Here is a 16,784-nt window from a genome sequence, read left to right as displayed (position 1 = left end):
AGATGAAAGAAAATGCCCCTGGGGGAGCTTCATGAAGCAAGAGGCCTGGAGAGAAAGCTAGCAGATGTTGCCATGATCACCAAGTGTCTTTCTAGTTGAGAGAGAAACTCTGAACTCATTGACCCTTCTTGAATGACGGTAACCTCTTGATTATGCCTTGATTTGGACATTTTTATAGACTTGCTTTAATTTGGAGATTTTCACAGCCTTAGAAGTATAAACTTGTAACTTATTAAATTTCCCCTTTTAAAAGCCATTCCATTTCTGGTGCACCACACTCTGGCAGCTAGCAAACTAGAACACAAGGGAAATTTGTTGAAAATCTCCAGACTCCCCAGACTAAAGAGTGGTCCACGGAGGAGCACTGATCCTTGAGGAGCATCTGCAGGGTGGGCAACCCAGGAGCAGAAGGCAAACTCTCCTCTCCCCAAAAACTAATGGGAGGAATTTGAAAATAAAAAAGGCTCAAGATTAGTCAGTATGTGTAATTCAAAAAACTGCAAACCACTGTCCAAACTAAAGGAAAATTAAGTCAGACTACAACCCTGGGATGGAATATCATGCAGCTGTGATAATGACATTTTTAAAAGAATAAGTAATATTGTGGTCTTTATATAATGTTAACATTTCAAAGATGGATGTAAAATTATAAAACCACTATGAAAATTCAATTTAAAAAATCCTATAAATAAGAAAGCCTCAAAAGGAGTGTATAACAATGCAACAATGTTTGTTTCTTACTGGTGGGATTAGGTATGATTTTTTATTTTCCTCTTTTTTGCTTTCCTTTATTTTCCAAATGCCTTCTGTTCTAGTTTGCTAGCTGCAAGAATGCAGCACACCAGAGACGGATTGGCTTTTAATAAAAGGGGATTTATTTTGTTAGTTCTTCAGAGGAAAGGCAGCTAACTTTCATCTGAGGTTTTTTCTTACATGGGAAGGCACAGGGCAATCTCTGCTGGCCTTCTCTCCAGGCCTCTGGCTTCCAACAACTTTCCCTGGGGTGATCCTTTCTGCATCTCCAAAGGCCTGGGCTGAGCTGTGAGCGTGGAGATGAGGTATGCTGAGCTGCTTGGGCTGTGCTACGTTGTGCTCTCTCATTTAAGCACCAGGCAATTAAGTCAAACATCATTTGTTGCAACAGGCACACCTCCTAGCTGACTGCAGATGTAATTAGCAACAGAGGAGGTTCATGTACCATTGGCTCATGTCTGCAGCAACAAAACTAGGTGCCTTCACCTGGCCAAGATGACAACTGAATCTAACTACCACAACTTCCAATGAGCATGAATTAATTTTATGATCAGGAAATAAACCAAAAATTTTATTTTATATCTATTGATTGCATCAGGAAGATTTGATGTTGTAGTGAAGCCTATATGCTCCAACAGATTTAAAAAGGATTTAATCTCTGAAATTCTATTTGGCTTACCATCTGGACTTTCTCCCTTTTGACTGTCTTTATCCCTTAATACTTTCAAAGCTTACTTGGTGAAGGGTAGTGGTGGTGGGAAATAGATACACAGTATATATGCATACACACACATACATATATACCATACACATATACATACATACATACATATACATGTGTGTACAGGGACAAAGAGAGAGAGAAAATACCCATTAGAAGTCAAAAAGAATCCTGAAATTCTTAGTTTAGGGAATATGGCCTTGCTCCTTGCGGTAGAAAAGCTATTTATAGCAGAAAATGGTGGAAGAACAGAAGGCAAAAGTTTTTGTCATTCCCACATCCAGTTTGACTGGGCACCATTCAATACAAGGCTGAGGACAAGTTCAGGAGCAGACAGCTGGCATTCCTCAGCTTTATAGTCCATTCGTTGTTTTGTTATTTTCTTGTTGTTAATTGAAGAGACAAGCATTGCCCTATCAAAGTGGATCCCTTGAGCATGCTGATGTCAACTAACCCTCCAAAATGGAATTAGATATACACGGAGCTTTGAAGCCTGAAGGGGGTATCTTAGACCTTATCTGAAGAAAGATATTTCTAGATAGCATGTTTTCCAGGGTTTTTTAAAAAATCATTTTTTGAAGAAAACTTGAAAATATCAATAGGAATACATTTGAGCACAAGATTTTGTCTGAAAATTTATTTGTTTAAAAAAACACAATTAGCATCCACTTGATAACAGCACACGAATTATCTTCCCTTTTTATGAAGGAGCTTTAGCAAAAGTTTGATCTTAACCCATCCCTCTTTTCATTTGCAGTCAGTTTTTATAGCAAACTAATCAAAATGCCAAGGAAAATCAAAGCAACTGAAACAAAAAACACACCCAGAACCTCATCCCGCCTCCACCGCCAGGGCAACAAACATAAGCATTTTGGGTTCAACCAAAAGTGAACTGTGGGTTACTCCCACCACCTGCTTCACTTTGTTAGTGTAGATGACAGTGAGTTGATCATAGTAAAATACAGAACCACCAAAACATGCTAGTATTTTTAAAACATGTCTATCAGTTAACCACAAACTCTATCCTAGCTATGCATAAGAGAAAATAGATTTACACTCACTATCTAATGTAGTTTCAGTGGAATTCAGTAGATGGCATAAAAGAACATTTTTTTTTCAATGCCAAATGTGGTCACCAAAAAGGAATAAATGCAGGAGGAAATGCTTGAATTTTCATCAGACTGCCGACGGGGCTCAGACAGGCAGGATGCCTTGGTAAGCAGAATCTCCTTTTATAGTTCTATAAAAAAAAGTAATGGTATGATTAGTTATCAGCTATAGAAATCTCAAACGTTTCTACAATTTAGTCCAGGGTGTTTTTCCAAGTGTGTTACATTTCTGATAAATACTTACTGTTTGGTTTGAACTTGTGTTTATTTATCAACTCCTAGTTCGGAGTAGGAAAACATATATTTTTTTCTGACTGACACTTTGCATGTGATTTGTTTTCAAACGTATTTTTAAGTCAAGAGAAGAATATTTGGGTCAAAGCCTTCTCATGGGTTTCTTATGGAGCTGCTAGTTTTTCATTTCAGATGTCTTTGCTTTTTCTCCACCCCATTCTCCATGCCCCCCAAATTTTCTTTGAAACAAGAATGTTAAGGAAAATGAAATGTAAGTCAATTATTCCTGGAGGCAGTGGCACACTGCCTACAACTCCTCCTTTTTATGGTTTACTTTCATTTTTCCTTTGAGCTGTTCCCACCATCTATCTTTTCTGTTTTCTCAGACCACTGTAACTATTCTGGGACACTGGAAATTAGTTGGGAATGTAAGTTTTGAAAATGTATCCCAGGCTACACCCAATTAAGTCAGGAGACTTGAAAGTGAGTGGGTCCTTTAAACAAAACAACAAAACCACATGGGAAACAAAGCAAGAAAGCTCTTGAGCTGGACCTGTTCCTTTCAAACTGAGGTTAATAGAAGGTTGGTCTGGTGCAGAGAAGACTCAATAAATATTTTCAGGGCTGAACTTACTGGGTCAAATTGATTGATGAGTGTTATCTATTAAGACCAGTCAAAGCTCTGATTTGATGCTGAACAAAGTCTCCAAACATAATCAAATGTATTGATTCATTATATCATATAATGTGAAACTAAACTTACCATAATCATGAAAATTGATGTAAACACTCCTAGAGATACTTTATTTTTTCAAAATTAAAGCATCTTTTTACTAATCAACTTAGCAAATAATTATTTTATTCAGCAGTAAATCGTTTTGAGATTCTAATATATAGAATTCTAATATATAGATCAGGTTTCAGGGAGGATCTATTAGAATTTTGGTAAAAACCACTTATTTTGTTTGGTGTGGGAAAATGAAATATAGGTTTTCATTGATTTAGCAAGTTTGGTATATAAAATTTGAAGTTCCTGTAAGTACCTAAAAATCACTTCCTTAGGTGTAAAGTACTTTTATTTCTCAATTACAGAAATAGAAATTGTTACATAAACTAAGTACTTCAAATTAATGACCTTAAATGAAAAGATAAAATAGAGGTCAGGCAAATAGAAGATATTTGGGTCAATAAGGTAATTAACTAGATTTAAAGCTGTGATTTCATGAAATGGCCAAGGTCTTGTGGTTTTATGAATTTAAGTCTTTTGGGTGGTGGTGGTTAGGGAAACAAGGGTAACTTCATCTTGCTCAAGATTGAGTTCACTGTGCTAAGCTCACATCCATGCACAGGGCCCTGCCTCTACCCCTCTGTCTCTCCATTCAGTCTCCAAATACCAAGGCTGACTCTACTGATTGCTGCTTCTAGTCCTTGAACTCAGCAGTTGGCCAGAAGGTAGAAAAATCCCTAGATTTGTATTCGGGCTCAAGAATATGCAGAAAACTCCACTTGGGTCTTAAACCCTGTTACAATTTGAATTGCGAACCCCAAAAAGATATATTGAAGTCCTAACTTCTGGGTATTACTTTGATTCCCATTTAACTATGATTACTTGTGTGAATAGCTCTTTCAGAAAGCTGGAGAGGAAAAAAATGGGAAATTTCTGGATCCTGCAGCCAAGTATGGTCAATGCCATAAAAATGCCACCTTTACTTCTTTCTCTCTATCCTTACTTAAGTCCAGATTTTTTTTTATTAAGACATTTTTAAGTTTATGGAAAAATCATGAAGAAAGGACAGTGTCCCCATACTACCACCCCACTCCCATATTCCCTTTTATTAGTATTTTGCATTAGTGTGATATCTTTGTTACAGTTGATGAAGCACTATTATTATAATCATATTATTAAGTATAGTCCATAGTTTACATTATTTCTTTTTGTGTTGTACTAGTCTGTGGATTTAATTTTTTTAAAATTCTAGTTACATATGCACACATTAAATCTCCCATTTTAACCACTTTCAAATAGAAAATTCAGTGGTGTTAATTACATTCACTGTATTGTGCTACTATCACCATCATCCATTACCAAAACTTTCCATTGCCCCAGCCAGAAACTCCATAACCAGCCCCCTTTCTCCTGATAACCTATATTCTAATATCTGGCTCTGTGAATTTGAATATTTTAATTATTTTATATATGTGAAGTCATACAATATTTGTCATTTTATGTTTGGCTTATTTCACTCAACTTGATGTCTTCAAGCTTCATCCATGTTGTCACATATATCAGAACTGCATTCTCTTTTATAACAGATAATATTTCCTGTTATGTCTGTGTAACATTTTGCTTATCCATTCATCTGTTGAAGGCCATGATTTTTTTTCTACCTTTGGCAATTGAGAATAAAGCTGCTATGAACATGGGTCTGGAAATATCTGTTTGAGTTCCTGCTTTTAATTCTTTTGAGTATAACTAGAAGTAGGACCTCTGGGTCATTTGGTAATTCTATACCTGTCTTTCTGAGGAAAAGCCAAACTACTTTCTACAGCAGTTGCACCATTTTATGTTCCCACCAACAATGAACGAGGGTTCCTATTTCCCCACATCCTTGGCAATAGCTATTTTCTGTTTTTTAAACAATAGCCACTCTAGTGGGTGTGAAGCGATATCTGATTGTGTTTTTCATTTGGATTTCCCTAATGGTTAATGCTGTTGAACATCTCCTTGTGTGCATATTGGCCAATTATATATCTTCTTTGGGGACATGTCAATTCAAATATGTTGCCCATTTTTTAATTGTGTTTCTTTTCCTTTTTGTTGAGTTATACAATTTCATATATATATATATATATATATATATATATATATACAGATATTAAACCCTTAGCAGATACAGTTTTCAAATATTTTATCCCATTCTGTTGGTTGTCTTTTCACTTTCTTGAAAATCTCTTTTGATGAAAAAATTTTTTAATTTTGATGAAGTGTAATTGATCTGTTTTTTCTTTTGTTGCTTATGCTTTTGGTGTAAAGTCTAAGAAATCATTGCCTAATATAAAGTACTGAAGATGTTACTCTGTTTCTTGTAGGAGTTTTATAATTTTAGTTTTTATATTTAGGTTTTTGATTCATTTTGAGTTAATTTTTATATATGGCATGAGGTATGAGTCTACATTCATTCTTTTGCATGCGAATATCCTGTTTTCTTAGTATCATTTGTTGGAGACTATTCTTTCCTCACTGAGAAGACTTGGTACGCTAGTGAAAAATCAATTGGCTTTAGATGTGAAGGATTAATTTTGAACTCTCATTTCTATTTCACTGGCCTACATGTCTATCCTTATGTCAGCACCATTCTCTTTTGATAACTGTGGCTTTGTAATAAGTTTTAAAATTGGAAAATGTGAGTCCTTCAACTTTGTTCTTTTTAAATATGGTTTTAGTTATTAGTGGCCACTTAGCCTTCCAAATGAATTTGATGACTGACTTTTCCATTTCTACAAAGAAAGCTATTGGTATTTTTTTTAAAAATATTTTTCATTGTGAAATATAACATATACAAAGAAAAGAAAGAAAAAGAATAATTTTCAAAGTTCACTTCACTAAAGCATTACAGAACTGATTTCAGAGTTTGTTATGGGTTGCCATTCCACTATTTCAGATTTTTCCTTCTTGCTGCTCCAAAACACTGGAGACTCAAAGAAATATCACTATAGTGATTCAGCAGTCATACTCATTTGTTAAATCCTATTTTTTCTATTATAACTCCTCCTTCTCCTTTGATCCTTCTCCTAATTTACAGGGATCTTTAGGGAATACCCATTCTGATTTTTTCATGTTGAGAAAGGATGTTGACACTGAAGGACTGGGGTATGAAATTAGCTGATAATCTTGAGGAGATTGGTCCCTCTGGGTTTCAGAAATTGTCTGACCTAGGAACCCTCTGGAAATTATAGGTTCCAGGAAAGCAAACTTAATGCATGAAATTTTATAGAGTCTGAGTTCAAGCCGTAGGTGTTCTTAAGAGTTAATAAGAGTGATGTTAGTTGAGGTTTAGCAAACCATGGCAATTAGCACTAGTTAATACAGAATAATAGCCTCCAGAATAACCTCTTGACTCTATTTGATCTCTCAGCCACTGATGCCTTATTTTATTGCACTTCTTTCCCCAGGTCAGGAAGGTATTGTTGAAACCACAATGCCAGGGCCAAACTCATTCCCAAGAGTCACACCCACATTCTCAGGGAGACTTTGACCACTGAATGTCATGTCCCACATAGAGGGAACATAATGAATTTCTTTGTAGAGTTGTGCTTACAGAGAGAGGGATCATATCTGAGCAACAAAAGGGATTTCCTGGAAGCAACTCTTAGACCTCATTAGACATAGTCTTAGCTTCACTACAGAAATAACTTTCATAAAGGCCAATTTCAAAATCAAGGGCTTAGCCTATTTTCATGGGACTCTCCAATGGTTGAGAGGGTACCTGGAGTTTCCTAGATGGAAAAGTTTAATAGTTCCATTTTTTTTCTGGACTTTTGATTTGGGATTGCACTGACTCTGTAAATTGCTTTGAATAGAAATAGACATCTTAACAATATTTAGTCTTCCAGTCCATGACATGGAATGTATTTCCATTTCTTTAGGTCTTCTTACTTTATTTCATCAATGTTTTCTTCTTTTCCATGTACAAATCCTGTACACCTTGGTTAAATTTATTCCTGGCGATTTGCTTCTTTTAGCTGCTATAGAAAATGGAATGTTTCTCTTGACTTCCTTTTCAGTTTGATCATTACTATGTATAGAAACACCACTGATTTTTGCATGTCACTTGGTACCCCACCACTTTGTGGAATTTGTTTATTAGTTCTACTAGCTTTGCTGTGGTTTCTGGGATTTTTCTCTATATACGATCATGTAATATGCACATAGGAAAGTTTTACATCTTCATTTCCAATGTGGATGACTTTCATTTCTTTTTCTTGCTTAGTTGCTTTGGCTAGAACTTCCTGAACTATATTAAACTGCAGTGGTGAAGGTGGGCATCCTTGTCTTGTTCCTGACCTTGGGGGATATGGTCAGGGGATAGCTATGGGTTGTTTGTTCATGCTCTTTTCATGTTGAGGCAATTTCCTACTAGTCCTAGTTTTCTCAGTATTTTAATGAAGAAAGGGTGTTGGATTTTGCCAAATGCCTCTGTACCAGTTGAAGTTATCATGTGTTTTTTTTCCTTCTAATTCTACTAAATGGTTTATTACATTAATTGATTTTCTTATGTTGAACCACCCTTGCATTTTCAGGATAAATCCCACTTGATTATGTTATATAATTCTTCCGCCTTTACTTTCAACATTCATTTTGATGTCTATGTCCCTTTCCTCTCTCAGAGTCTTTGTAAGTAGTGATGGGGGTACTTTTTCTGTTAGATGGGGGTTCCCTTTCTCTGTTAGAAGAAATCAGGAAAATCCTTGGACATCTCTACAAAAAGGTAAGTCCTAGGAAAACTTTGAAAACCAAATAAGTTTGTATGTCTAACTCGGGGAACTTTTGCACTCCAGACTTGTTTCTGGAACTTGAGTTATTTAGTTCCTTCTGTGCCCTTTGAGATATGTGAGGGAACATGTAAAGAGGAATTTGATACTTCGCTGATACTGAAAGCTTGTTTGCCTATTGCAGTTCTAGGGGCTTTCAAATAAGTTCTTGAAAGAGCTGTCATGGTGAAGGGTGTATCACTCTCTAGAGCTCACCTTCTATGTGCCACGGCTGTATGTGTCATGGGAATGGTGATAACAAAAAGTACCTGAGCTATAGTGGGTTGATAACTAATGCAATAGGCATAACCTAGAACAATGTGTAGCATACCATAGGGAATAAATGCATATTTGAAGAATGAATGAATGAATGACAAGATTTTCTGAATAAGGGAGAAAAGAAAACTTTTCGCCAGTACTCACCACTCCACCCCATCACTCTCAGACAGAATCCTACCTCCTTGCAATGATCTACAAGATCCTGACTCTCCTCTTCCTCACTTACTCCATGCTAATAATGATGATCTTCTTGCTGTTCCTCAATCAAGCCAAATTCATTCCCACCTCAAGACCCTTGTACTTGCCTTTTCCTTTTCCCAAAATGCTCTTCTCCTAGATCCATAGATTACTCACTTTTTTCTGGGTTCTGTCCAGATATCACTTTTTCAGAAAAACCTTTTCTGAGACACTACTACTACCAAGAATCACCCCATGCTTACCATTCTTCTAGATCCATTTACCCTGCTTTAGTTTTCTTTATAGCACTTACAATAACATGAAATTAAGTTTAGTCTAGTCATTAATTTTTATTAACTGTCTCCCCACTTGATGGTAAGCTCCTTGAGAGCAAATTTTATCTTACTTACTTCTCTGTCTACAGTTTCTAAAACTTGTCCAGTAGGTGATCAATGAGTATTGGTTGCATAAGTAAAAGGATGAATGATTGAATCTTTGTAGGTATTTTTTATCATGATCTAATTACCTTTTGGATAAAACCAAAGTTAGACCTCAAACCAGGTGGCGGTAATAAAAGGTAATGTAAGAATAGCCCCAGTCTAACCACATGGAAGAGGAACACTCAAAAGGTCATGAAGAAGTACATATTGAAAGTAGAAAGAACACTAGGTGTGTTCTTGTCATGCTTAGGGCATAGACTTTCCATTACTATGCAAAACCAACAGTTTTTATTTCCTGTGGCCCCTGTAACACATCACTATACACTTGGTTGCTTAAAAAAAATGAGAAATGTATTCTCTCATAATTTTGGAGGTCAGAAATCCAAAATCAATGTGTTGTCTGAGCAACGTTCCTTCCAGAGCCTCTTCTATCTGGTGATTGTAAGCATTCTTTGGCTTGCGGTTGTATCACTACAATCTTTGCCTCTGTGTCACCTAGATTTCTCCTCTGTATCTTTCTTCTCCTCTTCTGTCAGTGTTAACTCTCCCTCTGTATTTTTCTTATAAGAACACTTGCCATTGTATTTAGAGCCCACCTGGATAATCCAGATGATCTCTTCTTCTCAAGACCTTAATTTAATTATATCTGCAAGATCTGCTTTCCAAATAAGATCATAATCATAGGTTTTGGGGATTAGAATGTGGGCTTATCTTTTTGAGGCCACCATTTAACCCACTATACCATCCATATTAAAAGCTATTTGTCTAAGGTTAAAATATATTGGATAGATGGAAATACTAGTGGTCAATGAGAGGAAGGGGTAAGGGGTATGTTATGTAGGAGTTTTTTCTTTTTATTTCTTTTTCTGGAATGGTGCAAATTTTCTAAGAAATGATCATGGTGATGAATATACAACTATGTGATGATATTGTGAGCCATTGGCTGTAAACCAAGTATGGAATGCTCGTATGTTAAAAATGTTTGTGTTTGTATGTTGTTTTGTCAATAAAAATATTTTCTAAAAAAGTTATTTGTTTAAAGCTGGAAAGCTTTTTGATCAACGTGTATATTTCCCTTGTTTCATGTAGTTAAAACCAAAAACTGTACCCTCATTTTATGAATTTTTAATAAAAATGTTTAATGCCAAATCTGCCTGATTTCGTATAATCATTTAACGTTGAATTGTTTTTCTAGGATCTGGATCCTTATCAAGATGATCTGAAGAATAGCTCTTAGGAATGTCTTCTGTTACAAAATGACTAAAACTAATTCTAGCCTCTTCCATTTGGCCATCATCTTCATGTTCATACTCAAGATCAGAATCCAATTATCTGATGGAAATGAATTTGTAGTCGATAAGTCCTAAACAGGTCTCAGTCAAATTCCCAAAGACCTGTCCCTGAAAGCAACAATCTTAGATGTTTCACAAAACTGTGTATCTGAGCTTCAGACTTCTAACCTTCTATCACTATCAAAGCTGAGGATTTTGATACTCTCTTATAATAGAATACAGTATCTTAATTTCAGTATTTTTGAATTCAACAAGGAATTGGAATACTTGGATTTGTCCTACAACAAGTTGCAGAAGATTTCCTGTCACCCTATTGCAAATCTAAAGCATCTGGACATTTCATTTAATGATTTAGATGTCCTGCCCATCTGCAAAGAGTTTGGCTATATGTCTCAACTAGATTTTCTGGGGTTGAGTGCCATGCAGTTAGAAAAATTTAGCATGCTCCCAATTGCTCATTTGCATATCCATAAGGTTTTGTTGGTCTTGGGAGAACTTTATGGTGATAAAGAAGACCTTGAGAGTCTTCAAGACTTTAACACAGATAGTCTGCACATTGTTTACCCTCCGAGAAAGGAATTCCGTTTTATTTTGGATGTGTCAGTTAGTAGTGCAGTAAGTTTGGAACTGTCTAATATTAAATGTGTGTCAGAAGATAATGAATATGATTTCTTAAATGTTTTGTCAAAACTTCGAAAGAATCCAAGGTTATTAAATCTTACTTTAAACAACATTGAAACAACTTGGACTTCCTTTATTATGATCCTCCAGTTGGTTTGGCGTACAACAATACAGGATTTCTCAATTTCAAACGTGAAACTAAAGGGTCAACTTGACTTCTGGGCTTTTGATTATTCTGACACTTCATTGAAGTCCTTGTCTATATGCCAAGTTGTCAGTGATGTTTTCAGTTTTTCACAGAGTTATATCCACAATATCTTTTCAAATATGAACATCCAAAATTTCAGTGTCTGGTACACGCATGATCCACATGCTTTGCCCATTTCAAAGTAACTCATTTCGGTATTTGGATTTCTCCAATAATCTCTTAACAGACATGGTTTTTGAAAACTGTAGAAACTTGAATGAGCTGGAGACACTTACTTTACAAATTAATCAATTAAGGAACTTGAAAATATCATTTACGTGACCAAGGAGATGAAATCTCTACAACAATTAGATATTAGCCAGAATTCTCTAAGGTATAATGGACATGAAAGAAAGTGTTCTTGGGCTAAAAGCTTATTAACCTGAAATATGTCTTCAAATATACTTACAGATTTGGTTTTCAGATGTTTACCTCCCAGGGTCACAGTACTTGATCTTCACAATAACAGAATAACATATATCCCTAAAGATGTCACCAAATTGGAAGCTTTGCAAGAACTAAATATTGCTTTCAATTCTTTAACTGACCTTCCTGGATGTGGTACCTTTAGTACACTTTCTGTACTAATCACTGACTATAATTTAGTTTCCTACCCATCAACTGATTCCTTCCAGAGCTGCCAGAATATTACATCAATAAAAGCAGGGAACAATCCATTCCAATGTACGTGTGAGTTAAGAGAATTTATCAAAAATATAGGCCAACTATCCAGAGAGGTTGTTGAAGGCTGGCCTGATTCTTATAAGTGTGACTACCCAGAAAGTTATAAGGGGATCCCACTACAGGACTTTCATGTATCTCAATTATCTTGCAACACATCTCTACTGATTATTACTATTGTGGCCACCATGCTAGTATTGGTTGTTATTGTGGTCTCCCTCTGCATCTACTTGGATTTGCCCTGGTATGTCAGGATGGTGTACCAATGGATGCATTCCCGACACAGGGCTAGGAACATACCCTTAGAAGAACTTGAAAGAACTCTCCACTTCCATGCTTTCATTTCATACAGTGGGCATGATTCTGCCTGGGTGAAGAGTGAATTACTACCAAATTTAGAGAAAGAAGGTATACAGATTTGTCTCCATGAGAGAAACTTTGTTCCTGGCAAGAGCATCTTTGAAAATATCGTAAACTTCATTGAAAAGAGTTACAAGTCCATCTTTGTTTTGTCTCCCAACTTTGTCCAGAGTGAGTGGTGCCATTACGAACTCTACTTTGCCCACCACAATCTCTTTCATGAAGCTTTTGATAACTTAATCCTTATCCTGCTGGAGCCCATTCCACAGTATTCCATTCCTAACTATTATCACAAGCTCAAAACTCTAATCACACAGAGGACTTATTTGGAATGGCCCAAGGAAAAGAGCAAACATGGACTCTTTTGGGCTAACCTAAGAGCAGCCATTAATATTAAGTTGATGGAGAAAAAGAAATAATAAACAAAAATTGAAAAATATTCCCCTTTTCAATGTTGGTTATGGAATAACCAATGATTTTTATGCTATAGATAGGTTTCTCTAGCAGATGCTTTTGATGGCTCCCCATTTCTACTCAGGGTTCACTTCTACATGAAGACTGCCTATAGTGAATGCTGTAGACTGTGTGTCTGTAGGGTATCTTTCCTAATCAAGAGAACACACTTTCCTAATCAAGAGAACACACTCAGAGCAACTTAGAAGTGTTGGAGAATTAATGCCTTGGATGCAGAGATCAACCAGTGTCAGAAAGGGAACTGGATAATTACCCCAACTTTCTCATCTATCTTTTGGGATAACTCTGTGGTACTTTACACTCTCTCTGAGTTCCTAAGCAGGGTTAAACTCTAGTTGCCCACATAGAAATAGCTTGATAAAGTACTCTTTATTGACTTCCTTCCTTTTCTTGTCTCATTTCCTTATTTCTCTCTGAGTGTTTCCTAGGATCATATCTGAAATAAACTATTTGCATTCGAATACTTGCCTCGGGGCCTGCTCTAGGGACAACACAAAAAAAGACAGTTTTTCCCCTCAGTACAAGTGGGAATTTTGAATCTGGTTTTCTGTAACTGGAGATCATTCTGGGATTCTAGTTGCATGAAGAGACATGCAAGAGAGCTTGTGCTCTTTAGATTGGAAGGAGAGATATAGTTGATACAGTGTTTCTATACATGCTACCCCTCTGTTTGGGAGAATTATTGAAATAGAGCATTACCATATTAGAACAATGCAAGGAATGGAATGTGTCAGATATTTTTCATACCCATCAAGCATCTTCAAAGTCTACCTTTTGTTCCAGACTTTGCTGCAGCAACCATTTCTAGGCAGATGTAACCTGACAGCAGCTTGCCTCAGCTTCAAACTTTATCTCTCACTCTGCACCCCATGGCGTCACTATTATTGCTGCATGGGATGCTTATAGAAGCTTGTTCAACCATTTTAGTACATGCACAAACCTGGAATTGCTAGGGACATCTCTTAAGGCAGTTCTTGACCACCAGGCAATGACAGCCAGTAGATAAATACTCCTTTCTTTTAATCTTTGGCAATGTGAGGCATAATCTACCCCATTCTTCAAAGGGTCCCCAACTTACCCACAGGTGTAATCAGTGCAATAATTCACTCTTGGGTTGACTTTCCCTCCTTTCTTGTTTAACTTTTTCCCTCTGTCCAACACCCACCCCTACCCCCTTGAGGACTAAGCAAAACAAATTACCTGCACAAAAACTTTTCTCTCAGTCTCCACATTGAGGGGAAACCCCAAAAGAGAGGCATATACTAATAATGTCTTGCTTTAAGGAAATTACAGTCAATCAGAGGACATAAGGACATAACACATATCCAAATTAAAATAAAAACCAATGATCCATGGACTGGAGCAACTTTCCAGAAACCTACAACTTCCAGATGGGTCCCTGAAACCTAGAGGGCCCTGTGTCTCCCTACCTCATATTAGTGGCAGCCCCTTCCAACATGAAAAAGTTAGAATGGCCATAACCCAAACACACCTAAAGAGAGGGATGGAAAGATCAAAGGTGATGGTGGAGTTATATAGAAAAGATGGAGTTAACAAATGAATATGAATGCTGAGTCATTAAATTGATATCTCTTTTAGTCTCCAGTGTTTTAGAGCAACTAGAAGTAAAAACCTAGAATTATGGAATTGTAACCAATGTCAAGCTCTGAAATAAGCTCTACAACTGATTGTGGTGCTGTGCTTTGAAATTTATTGCCTTTTTGTATATATCTTATTTTTCAAAAAAAAAAATAAAATCAATTGTGATGATACAAGAAATTTAAGCCTTCTAGCCTCCTATATTTTGGAGCAGCTAGAAGGAAAAATGTGAGAGGATCCTATGGTAGCCCATGACAAACCCTGCGATCTGTCCTGTAACTATTTGTTGAAGAGTGCTTTGAAAAATTAATGCTTTTTTTCCTTTGCTTTGTATATATGCTATACTATACAATAAAAAAGTTTTTAAAAATGCTGTTCCCAGAGAGCTGGAGTCAGTTTCTTTCACTACTGGCTCCCCCCCCCCCCCCCCAGACCAATGAAATAAAAATATACAATGGAATTTCAGAGCTCATTCAGATTGAGTGAAAAAAAAATCTTCATAGAAGTGATGTTTTTCCACTGGGCTTTGAAGTAAGTCTTTAACTTTGGCTTTTTCAATGTGTGATGATGAGGAACGGAGAAACCATTCTAGAGAGAGAGATGAAGAAAGCAAAGGCAGCTTTACCCCAGGCCTAGCCTGGGACTGGTCTCCCAATTTGTCTGGATCACGAGGTTTGTAAGAAATGACAGTGAGAATATAAGCACAGAAAGTTAGATTGGGACCCTATTGTCAGATGTCTCAGAAATCTAGAACTTTGGTATGTAGGCAAGTCTTCGTTTAAATGGCTGTGAGGGATAATAGTGTAAAGCAAATTTAAACCATGAAATGTATGCAAAGAGAGTATGAAAGTCCTTGTTCTGTAACTGAAGTTGCAACAGTTGTTAGAACTGGATTTTCCTGTTTTCTCTAAGATGACTGCACTTCCTGTATTGAACTTAGAGATTTCTTAACCAAATTTCAACTGCTTAGAAGCAGAAGATGTTGACTGTAAGTCTAAAAAAAAATGTCCCTGAAGGAAGGCATAAAGTTTGAGATGAGAGGTTAGATCAATCATATATATATAAATCCCTGATCTCATCAGTTATTTTTAAGAGGCTGCTAGAAGGTTGAAAATGTATTGGTGGAGTCTTCTGCCAAAGAATTAAAGATTGGGAGAGGAAGAAATCAGGTCAAAGTATGAACAAATATACAGTAATGAAGATAAGATTTTATAGATATATAAGAGGAAATATTACACAATGGGTAAATATGCAAACTCCTATTCAGAAAGTCTGGGTTTCAACTCTAGACCATCACTTATTTGTGGGTGAACTGGGACAATTAAACTTTCTAAGTCTAAATTTTATTATTTGTAAAATGCCCTCTTAGAATAACTAGCAAAGCTCTTTAGGTTTCCAGCTGTGAGTTAGAGACCAAATCCAATACAACCCCCAAACTGCAGAGTTCACACAGCAAGTTTTCTGCATGGTCCCACTGAAACATGTTTTTAGGATTGAGGTAAGAGGGAGTCCCCCTTATTCTTCTTGATAAATGAGACTCACAACACATGGAGAACTCTCCAAAATCACTTTCTAATTCTTTCAGCCTCCCAACCCCTTTTATAAGGTAAAGATGGGTGGTCAGCAAAGGGTTACAAAACCAGTTATCTGGTCTCACACCTCACTCTAGCGGCCTCAACCAAAATTGAGACTAAAATAGTTCCATTTCATCAGCCTGTTATACTAGCAAGGTTGAAGTAGAATAAGCATTTTATGCAGAGATAGAAGAACGCAAAGTTATTTGGCACTATACATCAGCAGCTTTGAAAATATTCATGCTCTTTAACCTGGTAATTCCATTTCTTGGAATCTGTCCTAAGGAAAGAAGTTGAAATGTGGACAAATAATATTCACAAGTATATTAATTGCAGGGTAGTTGGTAGCAGTGAAAAAGTAGAAACACTCCAAATTTGAAGGTACCATGTTTATTTAATGACAAATTTACAACTCTTAAAAATAAAGCAAATGAAGTACTTTTCAGTAACATTGGAGAATACTTTTATTACAATATTATGTAAAATATGTAGGATACAAAATTGCACATACAGTATGATTTCAACTATGTTAAAATATGCATAAAAAACTCTTAATGAAAATATACAAAACGTTATCACTGCTGGGCTATGGTAGTATTTGTTTCTGCTTTTATACTTCTCGTTATTTGGAAAATTAACAACCAGCAAATAAGGAAGTAGGGCCCAGGAATAAGGCAGGATCAAAATTAGT

At 36.3% G+C, this 16,784-nt stretch overlaps 1 protein-coding gene across 1 annotated transcript; it reads left to right on the top strand.

The window, feature by feature from the left end:
- Window positions 1–2,650: 2,650 nt before the first annotated feature.
- TLR1 (toll like receptor 1) lies at window positions 2,651–14,811 on the top strand. The gene is given in 4 exon segments (XM_077136602.1): window positions 2,651–2,689; window positions 10,441–11,496; window positions 11,498–11,652; window positions 11,655–14,811. Coding segments are annotated over 3 exon segments (2,361 nt in total). The 5' UTR covers window positions 2,651–2,689; window positions 10,441–10,501; the 3' UTR covers window positions 12,866–14,811.
- The last annotated feature ends 1,973 nt before the right edge of the window (window positions 14,812–16,784 follow it).

This window comes from Tamandua tetradactyla, chromosome 19, assembly GCF_023851605.1.
Source record: "Tamandua tetradactyla isolate mTamTet1 chromosome 19, mTamTet1.pri, whole genome shotgun sequence".
NCBI classification, from domain to species: Eukaryota; Metazoa; Chordata; class Mammalia; order Pilosa; family Myrmecophagidae; genus Tamandua; species Tamandua tetradactyla.
This window is presented reverse-complemented; position numbering and strand designations above follow the sequence as displayed.